The 19,553-nt window shown below is 50.1% G+C and overlaps 1 protein-coding gene across 1 annotated transcript in view; it reads right to left on the bottom strand.

The window, feature by feature from the left end:
- The window catches only part of LOC131278853 (disks large homolog 5-like), a 199,539-nt gene that overhangs the window by 37,045 nt on the left and 142,941 nt on the right, over nt 1-19,553 (bottom strand). Inside the window, 3 exon segments of the mRNA XM_058299452.2 lie at nt 28-212; nt 4,753-5,065; nt 6,373-6,632. Of these exon segments, the coding sequence (XP_058155435.1) occupies nt 28-212; nt 4,753-5,065; nt 6,373-6,632 (758 nt within the window).

Genomic DNA, 19,553 nt, shown 5'->3' with positions numbered 1-19,553 from the left:
CCCCGGGGGGGGGGGAGCGGTGCCTACCGGATGCTGTCACGCTCTGCCATGATCTTGTCTCGCTCCTGGAAGGCCCAGTCCCGCCGGCACTTGGCCACATCTGCCTCCTGGAGGGCTTCCTTCAGCTCCTGGCACAAAGCCTTGCACTGCTTTCGAAGGATTTCGACCTCCTTGTTGGCCCTCCCGGCGTCCATTGTCACTGTGTCTTTGATCTGGGAGGGTGAGGGGACAAGCAGAGGGGACTTTTGTGGGGCTTTCTGGCTCCTACCAGGATCAGGGCTGGAGCCAAAGCTCTAGGCTTGGGGGAGGCTCAGATCACAGCCACAGCCAAAGCCAACAGCCGCTCCTTCTCCTGGGCCCGCAACCCCCATGTCCACAGCCACAGCTCGGGCTCCTGATGAGGGGCCCAGTCCACGCCCGGCTCAGCGGAGGCCCCGGCTGAGGGCTTTGTCAGACGCCCTGGCCAGCCCCTAACTGGCTTCTATCTGCAAGAGCGTGCTACATCTCTCTAAAGGGCTGGCAACAAAACGTCATGGGGCGAGGCTGCACTGCCCCCACGCTCCAGGCAGGAAAAGAATGCTTGCCCCACCTTCTGTGTCTGCCATACCGGTTTTTATAATCTGGCAGGCTGCATTATTTTTAAAGGCTAAAACTCCAGGAATTTTTGCTGAAGAACTGTTTATCTCAGCTTGCTTAAAAAGCTGAAATATGAAGCATCTGTATCTTGACACCTCCTCAAAGAATTGCATGCTCCACTAAAATCTCATATTGAACTTTTATAAGCACTCATGTAGAAAGCTCTCTCTATGCTTCTACAAACTTTAAGAAGGGAAAAAGGCCAAATGACAAAACAAGTGTCTAGCGCAAAAACCATCTCTGCTTCGAGCTCAACGGCAAGCCGCGTATGACCATGACATTCATTTCCACATGGGCCATCTCCACCTCTGCATAAGGCCAAGGAAGACAAATGAAGAGCATACCCAGCTACCTCTCCATGGAAGAGAAGAGAACCGCCTCTGCTGAAAACAAATTCAAAAAGACCTCGGGTCCTCACCAAGACACCAGGACGAAGGAGACAGGGGAAGATCCTAGGCGTCACCCTGGAGCTGCCCCCACCTCTCAAGCAGTGTTGGAAAGGGCTGGGGCAACTGCACCACAAATACGCCGGAAATCAGCAAGGCCTCTGACCCGCTCTGCTCAGACCTCACATTTCACAAGATCAATTTCAATCACTTTACTTTCCATTTTCCGCAGTTCTCTTCACTCTTATGCAGTGTTCAGTTTGCTATTTTGAAAGGAAACCCTTATTTGTATTACTCTTCTGTCAAGTGTTATAATAAGCAACACGTTCAGGAATCACACTCTTAAAACCTGCCGTTTTACTCTGCTCAGGATTCATCGAGTTCAGGATCTGAGAGGTCTTAGTACCTAGTTCCACTCTGGTACAGAGCCATCTCACTTTGCCGTCCAGAGGTGGAGACCCCAAGGGGAGGCAGCTTTCCCCCTCCCCTTCTCCCTCCCCCTGGGCCCCTCAGCCCTGTGGGTCCCAGAAGTGAATTCATCCAAAAAGACTATTTCCTTGTAAGCAGCACAGCAGCTCTGCACTTAGGTCTGTGGAGGGGCAGGAAGGCGGTAACTCATAAGGAGCGCTGCAATTCGGGAGCTGAGAGGCCCCGAGAGGGCCCTCTGTGGGAGCCTGGTTTGCTGCCGAGGAACCTCAGGATCCGAGAGGTCCCCCAAGGCCCCCGCTGGTGGGAGCGCTGAGCCCGGACCCCGGCCTTCCAACTCTCACTCCAGAGTTCCTCCCTCTACACCATGCACCCCCCAAGGTCTCTCCCCACAGTCCCTGGGCGGGGCTGGGGCCCCAGGTTGGGGAAGAACATGCTGGTTTTCCCACCACTCACCTGGCCCAGGCCTGAGGCTAATTCAAAAGGCCCCTGGGCTGCAGCCCAGCCCCCCAGACGCTCCTCTCAGAGTCCCATCTCCTGCTGCCTTCCCTGCTCCTGAATAGCTCCAAAACTCCTTCCTGCTCCTTTCCTCTCCCACACTGCTCAGGCTCTCTCCACCACAGCTGAGCTCCGCTCCTAAAGGGGCACTGCGGTTGCCCGGGCGATGGGGGGCCAGGGACGCAGCAGCCACTGTGCCAGGCAGCCACGCCATCCTTTCTGTGAGCTGGGGGCTTGGTCGGAGGGGCCTGACCTGGGAAGCGACCCAGCACCTGGGGAGAACTTGTGACCAATGGCAGTGCCCACCCCACCCCCCGCTGCCCCAGGCAGCACCTTGGTCCACCAGAGGGCCACAAACCCCAACTGGACCAGGTCAGCTGATGGCCAGAGGCTGGGGGCGTGGTCCAGGACAGGCCCACGCAGCAGCTGGGAAGCAGAAGGGAAGGCAGAGGGATCTGGTGTCCAGAGCTGACCCAACACCCAGAGCAGACCCAGATTCTGGAGAGGACCTGGCATCCACAGTGGGCCTGGCGCCCAGAGCAGAGCTGGTGCCAGGGCTGGGCAAAGGCCCTGATTGGCATCCGGACCTCCTGGGCCCTTCCTGCCCATTCAGGAGAAAGGCATGGGAAGGGGAGTGGACCAAGGAAAGGAAGGCAGAAGGGAGGGAGGGAAGAGAGGTGCAGAGAGAAGGGCAGAGACTGCCAGGGAAGCCCGAATTGCACCAGAGACAAAAAGCAGCTGATTCTGAGATCTGGGGAGCAGGTCACCATGGCTGAGGCCCTGGACAGGGCACTGTGGCAAGGCATGGAAAGCAGGGAGGTGTGCCCAGGGAGAGGGTCAGACCCAGGAAGGCCCAGGCCACTGGGTGATGTGGTGCATCTGGAGGCCAGGCAAAGTTCAGAAGGGAGCCGAGCATTTCAGCCCCAGAAGCTCTTGGCTGCCGGGGAAGGGAGAGGCTCTCCTCTCCCGCCTGCCGATTTGGAACAGAGCCTAGAAAAGATTCCAGCTCAGCTGGCCGGCAGGCTCCATGCTCAGCCAAGACCCCCCCCACAGTCCAGGAAGCGCACTCTGTTCTCGAGTGCACTGGGCAAGCAGCCGGCGGCAGTGAGCTCGTTCCTGGAGCTAGCACCCAGGGCAAGGCGGGCATTGATCTGCCCACACTCCCTGTGTTTTCAGACTTCCTCAAAGGGCACAACTCCTCCAGCGGCAGATGCCCCCCAGGCAGCCCTGCCGCCCCACTGCATGTCACCTGCGCCATCCACTTTTCTGCATCTGCTCTTCCTTGACCCTTTTGTTTACTTACTGACTCAGTCATTTTCAGTTTTCTTCCTAGTCATTTTGTTTCCCTTTCTGATATGGACAATATCCACTCGCCCCCACCCCCAAAATTAATTACTTAAATCCCAGAAGGCGAAAATGAGTTGATAGTTTTCCTGGGACCATTACGGAGTTCTAATGCATTAACTTTCCTTATTAGAAATTCCTTCAACATCTTTTCAAAAAATCCATCAACATAAAAAGTATACCCTATTGCTTTTCAACCACCAGCTAGAGAAGTCTCAGTCCTTTTGAATGAAATTGCCATTATGTGACCCTCTTTTACCTACAAAAACACGATTTCGTATGGTTCAACCTGATATACACAGGGCAGTAAGCTTCCGATGAGAATAATACTAACCTTAATAATAAAAGTAGAGTCAAGTTGTTCCTAAGTCTCATGGGGCCCACTCTACGTGCTTTTTCTACATTCAACCATTTGATCGTCACAGCCCTGGGAGGCAGCTGCCACTGTCTTTCCCTCTTTGCAGGTGAAGAAGCCGAAGCATAGAGCGGCCCCCGGCTGCGGAGGTCCCCTGCAAGCACAAGGCTGTGTCCCTCGCAGGCCCGCGGTCCCTGGCACCCCTGGCATCCCCGGCACAGGAAGAAAGCCTCGCAGGGCCCTGGACGCCTCTCAGGCACCAGCCCTGTGCCATGCTTGGTAGAGGGGAGGGGTCTGGCTGTGACCACCCAGTGCCCACCTCCCCCTGCCAAGCTGCCCCACCCATAACACCTTGCTTCTTGTTTCTCACAGACCAACCTTAAAACCTACATTCTGACTGAGCTGCCAAGGAAAGCAGCAACGTGGAGAGGCATAAACAGATGGTTTTGATGGGGAGAACATTCACTACGATCAAGTTCAGCAGCACACAGCAGAGCTGAAAGATGTAAAAGGGAAGCTCAAATATGGGGGGAGCTCCTGCTGGACACAGATGGCCTTGGGGTCAGCAATGACCATGAGGAAGGCCTGGGGTGACCAGGTAGGAAGTCTTCAAAAACTCCACACTGAAGGCACAGGATTCCAGCAGAGTGGCCCAATGCTGGTGCTAATGAGCAAGCCTTCCCTTGACCCTGGAGGTAAGGCCCCCAGGGAGCAAGGCTTGAGGAGGAGGGCTTCAGGGTCAACCCAGGATAACATCTTCCTGGAAGAACGCTGATCACCCCTTTAATAAGCAAATGCCCACGACTGAGGGAACACTTCCAGACCCATCGACAGCTTTGGGGACTTGCTCTCAGCATCTTTCTCCTTCACGAGCAAGCCCTTGCTCTAGCCCCTGACTTTTCAAGATTATCTACTATTGCTTCACCATGGGTCTGGGTGTGAGGGTGCCTGGGCAGCGTCCGAAACTCAGCCAGCGTTTCGGGCAAAAATGAGCAGGCCTTCGTGCCAACTCGGAAGGCGGCTTCTGACCGGCCGCTGTGCCCACTGCAGCCCCCTCCTCCCTGGCTGCTTTAGAAGATGCTGGACGGCCACCGTCCCCCTGCCTACCTGTCGCAGTGCCTCCATCTCCTCGCTGGCCGCCTTCTTCTCAGATGTGCTGCTCTTGAGCTTGGACTCGGCCAGCTCCACCTTGGTCTGCAGCTTGTCCAGCTCAGAGATGACCTGGTCCCGCTCGCTCATGATGAGCTTGTACTCGCTGTACACTGCATCCCGCTCCTCCTTGTACTTCTCCGACTCCTTGGCGGTCTTCGCTTGCATGGTCCGCAGCTCCATCAGCTCCGACTGCAGCAGCTCCATCTCCCACTGCAGGTCCTTGTTCTGGGTCGTGGCCTTGTTCAGCTCGTGGTGGATTGCCTCAAACCTAGGGGAGCGGCGCCCAGGGCACCGGGGAGGGGTGGGGGGCCTGCCCAGTCAGCTGCTAGGCCGAGGCCACTGTGCTGGACCGCCTTTCTCCCACACCCCCGACAAAGGAAAGTTATGGAGTCCTGGTGTCCGTGAACCTGGAATCTTTCTCAGCCTTTAACAAATACCAGAAGCTGAGCTGAGGATTTTATGCCTCCCGTTTTACTAGAAATAACACCTTATATCTTCCACAGCCAAGCCATGTTATTTAAAAAATAAAAATAAAGGCTGCAGCAGCCCAGCACACGGGAGCTCAACGCAGCTTTGATCTAAGTTGAGTCTGACCGCCACGTTTTCACAGACACTAAGGCCTCAAGTCAGTCAGCACAGAGACCACAGCTCCAGCCAGCCCCGTGCAAGGCAGCCCTGCAAGTCAGGGCCTGCAGCGTGAGACTGGCATTCTCAAAGGCTGTTCCTTGAAACCCCAATCCTGCACAGGGTCCCACTAAACATGCTGGGTGCTCTGGCGGCTTATGTTTGGGAACACTGCATCCTGTGCCCCACTCTTGGCAAGTCACATTGCGCAATACCAGAGTAAAAGGCCCGGAGAGGTCCTGATGTAAAGAAACCTGTCTGCAATTCAATCCAGCAATTTCCAAACCTATTTATCAAGAGAAAACGTCTACTTAAGAAGCCCAGGAAGACTGCTGAGAATTGGCGTTGTGCAGGAACGTTCCTTACGAAACACTATTTGGAGGAAGGGAGCACAGCCCTGAAGAAGATCATATTCCTTAATTTAAAAATAAAACTTTGGAAGGAACAATGCCTAAGACAAGTGGCTGTCCTATTCTCTGGGTGGGTAACTGACACAGATGGAAACGCTTGTGGTGAAACCTGGATGAACTGCATGCTTTGTTGATATGTATCAATAAAATAGATATGTTTTTTTTTAAAAAAAAAAGAATTACCAGCATTAGAAGAAAGAAAGAGAGAGAGAGAAGGGAGGGAGGGAGGAAGGGAAGAAAAGGAAAGAAAAGGAAAAAAGCAAGCTCAGAGCACTCAGAGCTACTCAGGGGAGAGGAAGGAGCCACAATTCATGAGACTTACTGGGTGTCAAAAACAACGCTTCCTGGAGACCAGTAGCCTGTGCCGGTTTTAATCCCAGAAGGCGCTGGGAGCCTCGCAGATAACCACCAGCCCAGAGGTTAGCCCCCTTCCCCCCCACGCCCAGGGGAGTTCAAGCAGCTCCCCCGCCCTTCTCAGAGAAGGTGGGGCGGGTGCAGGCTCTGCCTGCGCATGCCCCCCTCCCAGCCCCCCGGCTCCTACCTCCTCAAGGAGAGGGCGCACTGGTGCTGCAGCTGGATGGCGGTGTCCCTCTGCTGGGTCAGCATGTCCGTCTGCTTCAGCAGCCGCTGGTTCTCCCGCTCCAGCTGCTCCAGGAGGTTCAGTTCTGAGCTGTGGATGGCCACCTTCTCACTGAACCTCTTCCGCAGGGCGTCGTAGTCCTTCTTGACCCCCTCCAGCTTGTCCATGGCCGTGTCGTACAGCTTGTTGAGAATCTCCGAGGACCCGCTGCGCTTCAGCACCTGGAGACAGAGACTGCCTGGCTCACCCAGGGCCTGTGGGGGCTGGGGGGGCTGCGCCCAGAGCACAGCACACCCACACTTCTATCTGGGAGGGAAGGCCCCACCCTCTAGCCTGGGGGAATCTGGCTGTCTCATTCACAGGCCCTGCCATCACATGAGGCTGATTCATTCAGATTTATTCATTCACAAATCTCTATTAAGTACTGTGCAGAAAACCATAAACATTGCAGACATAAGGCTGTGTTTAAGGACAGAAATCCAGAAAAAGGCCTGTTTGCAAGGCTGGCCCTTGGCTGGTATCTAGGAACTTGAAGGGTAAACCATTCCCTACAGTGACATAAAACCTTCCCTAAATGATCAAAGTGGCTCATGGTGCCTAAACTGTACAAATAACATGTTACACTCTGAGCACCTGCTCTTCTTCTGGGAGTCACACACTTAGTCAACAGAAAGCCCTCATGACTTTTAGATCAAGCAACACCTTGTACCCAGGTCTGGCAAAGTTCCAGTAACTACAAAGTATTGCCCTTATTCATGGGAAATAACTCAAAACTTCGAAAAGAAAGACTTCAAATATTCAATTACCAAACATTCCCTAAACCAGGTGAGAACCCGATTAGCTCCAATCTGGTTTACTGTGCAGCCCCGGCACTGCAGTTATTCCCAAAGTAGCCCACAAGGGGGCAGTCCGTTGCAGACCAGCCAAACGCTCTCCAGATTTGTCTCACAAGCTTCACTGAGAAACAAAATAATTTAAAAGGCCATCTGGAGGTGAATGAACACAAACCTGGTAGAGCCCAATTTCACATGTCTGGAACAGAATTTGGAATCTATATGATGGTTTGGCATCTCTGCATTGTAAGTCCTTCAAATACCCCAGCCTTGAGTTTAAACCCTGACAGTCTGGGGACAATTCAGGGCCGAGTGAATCACAAGTTCGCAGTGAGCAAGGGCATGCAGGGACAAGCCCAGGGATAAGGAGATGACAGAATCTCAGGGTCACAGGGGACCCCGAGGGGCCACTTCCACCAGTGTTATAACCACGCTCACGCACAGGCAGACTGCACAAGAACACCTGGCTTACTCTGAGCTGAAATCCACCTCCTCTAAAATCAAAGCCTGTTCTTCTACCCCTGGAATCATACAGAACAATCCTTTCTCCACAGGACAGTAGCCGAAGAGGTGCTCACGTGCCCACACGCTCCACAACCTCTTGCCACAGGCAGGTGCGCCGGGGCAGCCTCTGCGCATCACCATCGACAGCCTCTGGAGAAATCGGGGGGAACCACCGCCTCAGCGCAGACCAGGAAATTTGAAAAGCTATCCTAGTAGTCCAGACTTTTTCCTTTACACCGTTAGAAGACAGTGTTCTTAGGAGCTAGTTTCCCACACACTGATTCGCAGTCAATGGTGAGACGTACATAAACGCACACGCAACTGCAGCCAAACATTCAGCCTGCCAGCCCAAGGGCGGTGGAGGTCCGAGGGAGAGCATTTACACCCAGCCTGGGATCCTACCATCCTTCTCGTCCCAGGCAGGCAGCGGTCTCCAGAGATGACTCCCCAGGCCTGAGCCCCCGACAGTCTGCCTGGGAGGACGGGGTGGGAGTGGCGGGAGGGAAGGACCAAGCCCCGCGTTCCGCTCTATCCACGCCGCACGACAGCCGCGGCAGGAGTGGCTGCAGAAGGCAAGCAGAGCAAGAAGAGAACGCACCTGGGGCTGCACTCAAGGCGGGTCAAAACACTCATTATCTGGGCTTCTCCCCAGATGTGTCCTTCAGGGACCAAGAAACCCCTTTGCTCCCCCCCTGGGCCCATGACAGAGCATTAGCCTGTGGTTCCTGGGAAAAGAAAGTCAACTTTCAGGAATTACAGAAGAAAAATACTGTATTTTAAAGACAGGGGCCAGGGCAAGAAAGAGAAGAGAGAAGGCTCCAGGGGCCTTATGAGTTTCTCAAATAAACTGGCAGAGCCTATAAAAAGAGAAAATGTGCTTTGCCTTGAACCCAGCAATTTTATCTCTAAGAGTCAAACCTAAGAAAATGCGGAAAAAAGAATGAGGGCAGACGTAAGCATGTCCCGGGAAAGACTATTTGTAACAGGACGAAAGTGCAAACAACCAAGGTGCTTAACACACTTAGAACAGGGTTAGGCCATCCCTGACAACGAAACCACGGAACACTTGGCTGGGAGTTCCAAACTGAAAGAAAACTACAAGGAAACCCACGGTATATTGTTGGGTTAGGAGTAAAGGCAGGTTGCAGGAAATGAAAATAAACGCTGTGCATATGTTAAGTATGACACAGAAAACTATCTACGAAATTAGATGTCAGGGGTGACCAGAGGAGTCCCCTTTCAGGAGGGAACCTGGGGCTGCAGTAGGGGTTGGTAACTGCACGGCTGTTGAAGAGGGTGTTGGTTATTTCATTCATGGCCTGTTTGACCAAAGAAGACGTATGATTTCAGTAAAGAAAACAGACAGGCACACATCCTGTACCTGCTTCCTCAGCCAAGGCTCGGCAGCCCCTGCCCTGGTCACTGGGGCATCCCCAAGACAGCCAAGAAGAACCCAAATTGCCACAGCCCGGGGATGCCACATCTGGGCCGCGGCCCTCCCTGTCCCCTCCATACACTCAGAGGCAAAGCGCCCATCTGCCCAAGAGGGAACGGGGCCCGGACCCAGGCCCACAAAGCCCCGCCCACCAGGGCAGCCTCACTTCCTGTGAGATAAACCGTACCGAGGGCAGGAGGGCCCCACAAATCCCTCGAGCAAACACACAAGTCAAACAGCACCTTTTACCCAGCAAGGGCCTCTTCACGTTGACAAGGCGTGGCAGGAAGCGAGCCACAAAACCGCCTTGTCCCTGGAGACCGACCTTTACCCCCCAGGCCCCGTGGGGCACAAACCTGGGGCCTGCCGCCTGGGCGGAGGGGGCACGGGCAGCCCCGGCAGCTGGACACAGTCCCCGCAGTGGCCAGGCCACTCTTCCCCCAGCCGCCAAGGCGGCGGCACTTGCCCGGTGACAGCCAGTGCCATGAAGGACCTGTGGAGCCTGGAGCACGGGCATTTAGTCCTGCCCTGCGGGACAAGCCCTCAGGAAAAAGAAACCAGGGGATGGGCAAAGGGACCGACAGAAAACACCCCCACTTTATTTGGGAGGAGGGGGACAGGACAGGGAAGGAGGCGAAGAGAATGGAGATGCAACTCTCAGTCTGGCTGCCTGTCAAAGCCGTGTACCTCCAGAAGAAAGAGTCAGATTTGGAGGCAAAGAAGTTTTATGCTTCATGAGGGCAGATTTTTTTTTTTTGTGATGGAGTCTTTCTGAGATCTAATTCACCCTTTTAAAGTAAAACTTCAGTTGGTGTTTAGTATCTTTATGAGGTTGTGCAATCACCACCGCCACACAATTCCAGAATATTTCCATCACCGCGAAAATAAATCCTGTACCCATGAAGCAGGAGCTCTGTGGTCCTCCTCCCCTCAGCTCCTGGAAACCACTCATCTATGTTGAGTCTCGATGGATTTACCTCTTCTGGACATTTCATGGAAAGGAATCCTGCAATACGTGACCTTCTGTGTCTGGCGGCTTTCATTTAAAATAATGGTTTCCAGCTCATGCACATTGCAGCGTGCACCAAAACGTCATTCTGTTTCTGGCTGAATAGTACGCTGCTGTACGGGTAGACCACATTCTCCTCATCCATCCATCCATCAGTGGACATTTGCATTGTTTCCACCCTGCGGCTACAGTGACCGATGCTGCCATGAACGTTTGTTCACAGTTTTGTGTGGACAAGTTCTCAGTTACCTTGGTTTTATACCTAGGAGTGGGTCGCTGCGTCATCAGGTAACACCCATGCTAACTTTTTTTTTTAAAGATTTATTTTATTTATTTATTTCTCTCCCCTTCCCCCCCACCCCGGTTGTCTGTTCTCTGTGTCTATTTGCTGCGTGTTCTTTGTACACTTCTGTTATTGTCTATTGTCTATTTGCTGCGTGTTCTTTGTCCGCTTCTGTTATTGACGGGAATCTGTGTTTCTTTTTGTTGCGTCATCTTGTTATGTCAGCTCTCCGTGTGGGCGGCGCCATTCCTGGGCAGGCTGCACTTTCTTTCACGCTGGGCGGCTCTCCTTACGGGGAGCACTCCTTGCGCATGGGGCTCCCCTACGCCGGGGATACCCCTGCGTGGCAGGGCACTCCTTGCACGCATCAGCACTGCACATTGCCCAGCTCCACACAGGTCAAGGAGGCCTGGGGTTTGAACCGCGGACCTCCCATGTGGCAGACGGACGCCCTAACCACTGGGCCAAGTCTGCCACCCCATGCTAACTTTTTGAGGACATGCCAAACTGCCATCTAATGTTCCCACTAGCAATGTATAAGGGTTCCAATTTCTCCACATCCAGATCTGAAAGGCCCAGGATAATAACAGCAAACATCACCGAGAGCTTCAGACATGCCAGGCCCCTGGTGCTGTGCTCTGCATGCAGACCTCCTTTAATCTCCTCAGCAACCATGAGATGAACTCAGCCAAAAGCCCACTCTGCCACTTCCCAGCAAGGCTAGAAAGGTAGAGCTGCAAAATCTCTCAAAATGATGAATCTCCCAAAGAAAAGGCAAAAGGTTATCAGATAATTAAGGTAAGCAAACTCACAGAGACAGACTCTAGATGTAAGTTATGAGGGGACGGGGTAGGGTAAGAAAATGAGGAGTGAATGCTTAGATTGCCCTGAAGTTCTGTTTGGATTGATGGTAAAGTTTTGGTAATGGACAGTGGTGCTGGTACCACAATGCTGTGAACATAATTAACAGCCCTGAAATATATATTTGAAGGTGGCTAAAAGAGGATTTTTTAGGTTGTATACACGGAACTAGAATAAAAATTGAGAGGAAAAAAAAAATGATCTGAGCCAAGGTCAGAGCAGGCAATGGCCAGGAAAAAAGGAGAGGCAAAGGGTGAAGTCAGGGAGGGCCGCCCACCCCTCAGACCAGGAGTCGCCCCTCGCAGTAGAGAGAGGCACGAGGCCTCGGCTGGGGCTCCGTGACTGACTGCCAGGCAGCTCCCGCTCACACCGGGAGCACGGGGGCAGGCCGGCCCGGTTTGGCCAGAGCTTCCTACAGGTGAGGCCCACAGTCCTACACGGCTGCTCCAGGAAGCTCAGCGCACAGGCAGGGCAGGCGCACGGGCGCTGGCCTCAAGGCGGCACTTCCTGTCAGTGGCACCTGCCTCCTCTCATCCTTGCAGCAATGCTCCAGGAGCATCGCCCCTCCCTCCTGGGAGTTTTACCAGGACAGGGGAAAGGAAGGCGAGGGTGCTGTGGCAGCCGCTCTGGGGTCATGTGTCGGGTCAGCCATGGAGGTGGCATGGGGACCACGTGGTCCATGGCGCTCCCCACAGGGCCCGGGGCCTCTGGCTGCTGTCCTGGCCTGCACCTAACTCCCCTTCCTGGGAGCCTTTCCTCTTGTCAAGAACCAGCCAAGGCCTACAGTTAAGTACCAGCCCCCACCCCAGACTCAGGCCTGACCCCGGCCGGCCATATCCCCCAGCAGGGGGCTCACGGGAGGGATGCAGGGGCATCTCACAGCAAGGCCCTCCCAGGGCCCCCCACCCGGCCAGCCCCATATGACACACAGGACCTCAGGAGTTATCGGCCAAACAAAATAAACCATGGAAGCAAATTTTTATTTTTTTTATTTTTTATTTTTTTGATTTTTATTTTATTTTTTATTTTTTTAACTTTTTAAAAAAATTATTTATTTTTAAAAATTACATTCAAAATATATGAAGTCCCCTTCAACCCCACCACCCCCACCCCCCACTCCCCCCACAGCAACACTCTCTCCCATCATCGTGACACATCCATTGTACCCGGTAAGTACATCTCTGAGCATCACTGCACCCCATAGTCAATGGTCCACATCATAGCTCACACTCTCCCACGTTCCATCCAGTGGGCCCTGGGAGGATCTACAATGTCCCGTAATTGTCCGTGAAGCACCACCCAGGACAACTCCACATCCCGAAAACACCTCCACATCTCATCTCTTCCTCCCATTCTCCAAACCCAGCAGCCACCATGGCTACCCTTCCCACACCCATTCCACATTTTCTCTGTGGAGATTGGATTGGTTGTGTCCATTGCACATCTATGTCAAGTGGGGGCTTAGATACCACATGGATACTGGATGCACTCTTCCTGCTTTCAGTTGTAGACACTCTAGGCTCCATGGTGTGGTGGTTGACCTTCTTCAACTCCATCTTAGCTGAGTGGGGTCAGTCCAATAAATCAAAGTGTAGGAGCTGAAGTCTGTTGAGGCTCTGGGCCTGAGTGTCTTATTATCAGTCCAGAGATTCAAATCCCCTAAATATATCTTAAACCCCAGCACCAACTACAATTCCAATAAAGTAGCATGCAAGTCTTGTGAGAAGAGATCCCCTCTGAGTCCAATTCCATCATGCAGAAACACCAGCTCCAAAGAAGGGCCATCTGCCATGGTAGTGAACCCCATCTGCCATGACCATCGAACCCGTGGGTCTCTTTATTCCTCAAAAGAACCAATACCTGGGGTTGTATCTATTTTATCTGTCTCTCAGACTCTGCTCATTTGTGCATAAGGGCATTCCTTCTGACAACCTCCAGACTCCTTTTTAGAGACTCATAGCCTTATATTCTCATTTCTCCTTTCCGTTTCCCCCTTACATTAGGTCAAACAGCATTTTGAAGTCATGTTATATATGTAGACAGGGATATTCTGCTGATCCGTGTTGAGCCTTTAATTCAAGGTCCTTTTCTAGTTGCATCTTCAGCTGATATGTGGTAGTGATCCCTTGGTGCCAGGGAGGCTCATCCCCGGGTGTCATGTCCCATGCTGGGGGGACTGCACTGCATTTACATGCTGAGTTTGGCTGTGAGAGTGGCCACATTTGAGTAACATGAAGGCTGTCAGGAGGAAACTCCCAGGCACAGTGCTACTCTAGGCCCTATTCTTATTGGAGGTGTATAGGCTCAAAAGCATAGCCATAAGTATCAGGAGCCCACTGTTGGGCCCTCCTTCCTTCCTGGTTCTTGCCATTGCACCTGGGGGACTGCCATTGCTCCCCCAGGGTCCACGACAGTGACCCCCCGGCCAAGGGCCCAGTACCCCCCCCCCAGCTATTGCTCTTAATTGTTTCCACTATGAGTATATCTAGACATTACTATATACCCTGGGCATATGCCCTGTATAACTCCCTGTCAACCATATATGTCCTGTCAATAACATCCTATATCAGTATTCCTCCACTGCCTTTGTTGAACCACTCTGTGATCCAAAACTTCCTGTAAAGTCAATCCCAGCATAATGTCAGCTTCACAAGAGTCTTAGAACACCGAAATTCATATATACAATATAGAGTACTTCCCCAGATTCACCATAAAACCTTTTCCCTTCCACAGCGATAATCTCTTAACTTGTTCATATCATATTTCCTGAAACTGGTGTACAGATTCCGAGACAATAGCTTTCAAACAAGATGACATCTGTGCTTACTATGTGGTCCATACTTTAGGTTGTACAGTTTTCTAAAATTTTTTAGTTATCCTATGTTTTGCCTTATGGTTTACATTATTAGTCTGTCATCCCCTATATGTTTTTGGAGTAATATTACATGTTTTATATTCATCTTCGTGTACTCTCACAAAACTCCTCTCTTGCCCCCATATTTACCTTGTTTCCATCCATTCCACATCCATTTTCCCCTTCCCTTGGGGCCCACAACGCCAGCCATTCTCCATTTCCCGAGAAGCCATGTCCAGAGTTACTTGCAGCAGTATTCAGGGCCTGACTTTCTCAACTGCCCTAATGCCCTGGGAGCCATCCTTTCTCACGAGAGATACAGTTCTCTCTATTTGATGGCATTAGTCCTCCCCAGGATGTGGGTTCACCCCAACTCTCACTTCTTGGGTCTCTTCCCAATGGTACAACTCACCTTGGCAAAATGAGCCTTCAGCTATTCGCCCAGAGTCCGTCCCGCATCGGCCCATACCACCTGAGCATCCTAACCAGGTAACCCTCCTACTTATACTTTGATACGATTTTCTCAACATTTTGTTCTCAACTATCACCTGACACTCTCCCATGTTCGTATGTTGCCCCTCCCTCCCCCCGATTTTTGGACAATATTACCCCTCTGCCCATCCCCAGCCCCCCTCAAACCACAAAGCCCCACCCAAAGGTAACCCCTTGCCCCCATTTTGTCCCTTCTTTGTGCTCATACTTACCACCAGCTCATCACAGATTCCACCCCTCCAGACATTAACTCACATCCTTCCTCCACCCCCCAATTTCCTGTAAGCCTCTTTTCCGGTGTCTAGCTCTCTGAGGCAGTTTGCTTATTTCATGTCATTGAGGTCATGTAGTATTTGTCCTTCAATGCCTGGGTTGCTTCACTCAACATAAGATTCTCAAGGTTCATCCATGTTATCACGTGTGATTGTAGTGTATTTGTTCTAACAGCCGAGTAGTATTCCATTGTGTGTATATACCACATTTTATTGATCCACTCGTCTATTGATGGACATTTGGATTGATTCCAACTTTTGGCGATAGTAAACAATGTTGCTATGAACATTGGTGTACATATATCTGTTTGTGTCCTTGTTTTCAGTTCTGATGGGTATATACCCAGTAGTGGTATTGCTGGGTCATATGGCAAATCTATGGTTAGTTTTTTGAGAAACCACCAAACTGTCCTCCAGAATGGTTGGATCCTTCTGCATTCCCACCAGCAGTGGATGAGTGTTCCCCTTTCTTGACATCTTCTCCAGCATTTGTATTCTTCTGTTTTTTTCATAGCTGCCAATCTTATGGGAGTGAGATGGTATCTCATTGTAGGTTTGATTTGCATTTCCCTGATAGCTAGAGATTTGGAGCATTTTTTCATGTGCTTTTTAGCCATTTGTATTTCTTCTTTGGAGAATTGTCTGTTTAAATCTTTTTCCCATTTTTTAAATGGGTTGTTTATCTTTTTGTTTTCAAGATTTATGAGTTCTTTATATATGCAAGTTATAAGCCTCTTATCAGATATATGGTTGCCAAATATTTTCTCCCATTGTGTGGGTTCCCTTTTTACTTTCTTGACAAACTCCTTTGAGGTGCAGAAGGCTTTAATTTTGAGGAAGTCCCATTTATCTATTTGTTCTTTTGCTGCTCGTGCTTTTGGTGTGAAATTCATGAAGCCATTTCCTATTACAAGGTCCTGTAGATGTTTCCCTACACTGCTTTCCAAGATCTTTATGGTCTTGGCTCTTATATTTAGGTCTGATCCATCTTGAGTTGATCTTTGTATAAGGTGTGAGATGGTAATCCTCTTTCATTCTTCTACATATGGCTATCCAGTTCTCCAGGCACCATTTGTTGAATAGGCCATTCTCTCCCAGTTGAGAGGGTTTGGTGGCTTTATGAATATTATATGGCTATATACATGAGGTTCTATATCTGAACTTTTGATTTGATTCCATTGGTCTGTGTGTCTCTCCTTATGCCAATACCATGCTGTTTTCACTACTGTAGCTTTGTAGTATGTTTTGAAGTCAGGAAGTGTGATTCCTTCTATTTCGTTTTTCTTTTTCAATATGTCTTTGGCTATTCGGGGCCTCTTTCCTTTCCAAATAAATTTCATAGTTAGTTTTTCTAGTTCCTTAAAGAAGGCTGTGTTGATTTTTATTGGGATTGCATTGAATGTGTAGATCAGTTTTGGTAGGATAGACATCTTAATAATATTCAGTCTTCCTATCCATGAACAAGGAATCTTCTTCCATTTATTTAGGTCTTCTTTGATTTCCTTGAACAGTCTTGTATAGTTCTCAGTGTATAAGTTTTTTACCTCTTTAGTTAAATTTATTCCTAGGTATTTGATTTTTTAATTTACTATTGTGAATGGTATTTGTTTCTTGATTTCCTCCTGATCGTGCTCATTATTGGTGTACAGAAATGCTACTGATTTTGGAAGCAAATTTTTAAATAGAATATAGTGTATAATGGGAAAGTACTGAAAATAGCCCTAGGTTTAGTCAATAGGAGACTGACTGAATCATTTAAGTACTTCCATGGAATGCAATACTCTACAGAAGTTAAAAACAATGAGGTAGCCTTGTACCAAAATAGAAAGAAGTACATGACCTATTAAGCAAAGAAAAAAAAATTCTGGCCAGAAATTGTATCATATGATGCCATTTCTGTAAAATAAATGGAGACAGAAGGGGTTGTGTGTGTGCAAATAAAATCTCAAACCTTCCACTGGTAGTAGGCTAAGTACACTAATGGCAGTTATTTCTGTGTAGTGAGAATATGGGAAGAATTCTACTTTTAATTTTTGACATTCCTGTATCATCTGATTCTTTCATTATTCAGTACAAAATGTTTATTAATTTTGCAATTGGAGAAAATAACCATAGCATAAAAAAAGAAAAAAGCGCTCCCCCCTTTCTCAAGAATTGGACCTGAAAGCCATTAGGTATGGCAGAGCAAGGCAGGCACCCTGGAGGGGAGGTGCCCTGAGGGGGCTCAGGGCCTGAGTGGGATGGGGAGGGGTCCCCATGGAGGTGAGGCTCAGAGCAGGAGGGCCCAAGAAGGGCAAGATGGGCCTGGCATGGGGAAGGGGACAGAGGGGCTGGAGACAGGTTACAGAGGCGGGCACTGATCAAAGTTAATAGCTCAAAGAATAACAGGCACCAGGTTTCTCATCGTGTGAGGACCGGGGTAAAAAAAAAAGGGGGAATGGGAGAAACCAGGCCAACCCCGTGGTGTCAGTGTAAACTCATGGTGATAATCAATCGAGATGCAAATGTGTGTGTATACACATGTATGCATATACAGATATTCCCTACTTCTATCCACTGAGAAGGCCTAGGAGCAGTGACACCCCAATACCTATGAGCATAGCTGGCATTCAGATCTTGCCCCTAAGTACCGTTCTCCACTAAAAGGAATGAAGGCTCCTTGGAGAAATGGCTAATTTCCAGGGCTAGGGCAGGAGAGGTATAAAATAAGCCTGGAGCATCTTGTACCAGAGAGCAAGGAAGTGCTCAAATAATGATAGAAAATGTCAAAAAAAAAAAAAAAAAGACATAAGTGCAAGGCCGAAGAGGGGGTTCCCACTGGCCTCAACAGATTATAGCCTAGTGACTAAAACAGGAAACCAGAGATGGATAGGTAAATGGATACACAGATGGAGGGATGGAGGACAGGTAATTGAAAATCTGATGACAAATGGGATATCTGCAGTTTCAATGGACAGCCCTAAAAACACTTCTGAATCACGAAGAGGAACTTTACAGTGGAGAAGCTTGCAGACATCGCCTCAGTCAAGTGATTCTAGTGAACAGTATGAGGAGCGGATCAGAGGGCAGCATTTCCCACCGACAGGATACAAGAGAAGAACGCAGGATCCCTTCTGTGACACTCCTACCAAAAATACACTAACCGATTCTAACCATGAGGATCAGAGAACTCTACATTGAGAGCCACCCTACAAAATAACTGGCCTCACGCCTGGGTCAAGAGGATGGGGTGAGGTTGCCAGGGCTCCACCCCGACACAAACTCTGAATAACCTACAAGAACTGGCAGAAACATCTTTCTCAAACAAAGCTCAAGAGAAAGGTTAGACAACAGTAACAGGACGAGAACCGAATCAAGAAAAAAAGCTACCTACAAAGTGTTGGCTCTCATGGCACCCTGGCCAGCCCCTCACCCACCCCTCACAGCTGGGCATGGGGTCAGCAGCGCTCCCAGGGTGGGTCCCTGACCCTGGATGCAGAGGGAGCAAAAGAACCCTCGTGCATATCCTGGCAGCATGCACGTCCGGCCCAGCCTGCCTGGCGGTGGCCTGAGGGACTCGCTGCCCCAGAGCGTGCCCTGCCACGGAGGGCGGCTTGCCCAGCTCTCCTGCAAAAGGCAGAAGGCAGCGGGGGGGCGGCAGGCTGTCAAGTCATGCTGCCTGGGGCAAGGGATTGCTGGCTGGAGGACACAGAGGGCCATGCTGTGAGGAAACCACCTCCTAGGAAAGAGGGACATTCCTATGTGTGTAAACGGGAATTCCCAGGGCCACAGAGCAAGCCCAGGGAAGACCTAACCCGCAGAAAGGGCTCTGAAGGAGAGCACAGGTCAATTTGCAAAGACTGGAAACAGTACATTCTTTCTCCTTTTTTAGCTCTTAGGCTAGCTGTTTACTAGCTTAAGGAACAAACACCTCAGACTCTAAATTCCAGCGATAACACATTTAAAAAAATCATTTAAATATTGAAACATCCAGCTTTTAATGAAAGATTACAAAACATACAAAGAAAAGGAAGTGATGGGCCAGGCAAAGGAGATGATTAAAGCATTTGAAATTACCCATGAGGAGGGGCCAGACCTGGGACATAACAAAGACTCAAAAAAAAAAAAAAACCAAAACCTAAATATGTTGAAAGAGCTAAAGGAAAACATGGACAACAACTAAAGGAAATCAGGGAAATGACAGATGAATGCAGAATAGCAATAGAGATGGAAAATATGAAGGGAGTGGATATGGCTCCAGCAGTTAAGCACCACACCTCACACCCAGGTTCGGTTCAGGTGTCCCCTAAAAAAAAAAAAACTACAAGCAAAACAAATGAAAAAGTCAACCCAGGGAAGCCGATATGGCTCAGTGGGTGGGCACCCATTTCCCATATACAGGGTCCTGGGCTCAATCCCCAGCCCCCATATCTTAAAAAAAAAAATTATGAAAAGGAATGAAACAGAGCTGAAGACGAGAGTAACAGAAAAATTTAAATTCCTTTAAGGTTTGGTTCAACAACAGATAGGGGCTAGGAAGAATCAGGTAAACTTGAAGATAAGACAGTTGAAATCATCCAGTCTGAGGAAAGACAAAAGAATGAAGAAAAGTGAACAGAG

This window comes from Dasypus novemcinctus, chromosome 6 (assembly GCF_030445035.2).
Source record: "Dasypus novemcinctus isolate mDasNov1 chromosome 6, mDasNov1.1.hap2, whole genome shotgun sequence".
Taxonomy (NCBI): domain Eukaryota; kingdom Metazoa; phylum Chordata; class Mammalia; order Cingulata; family Dasypodidae; genus Dasypus; species Dasypus novemcinctus.
This window is presented reverse-complemented; position numbering and strand designations above follow the sequence as displayed.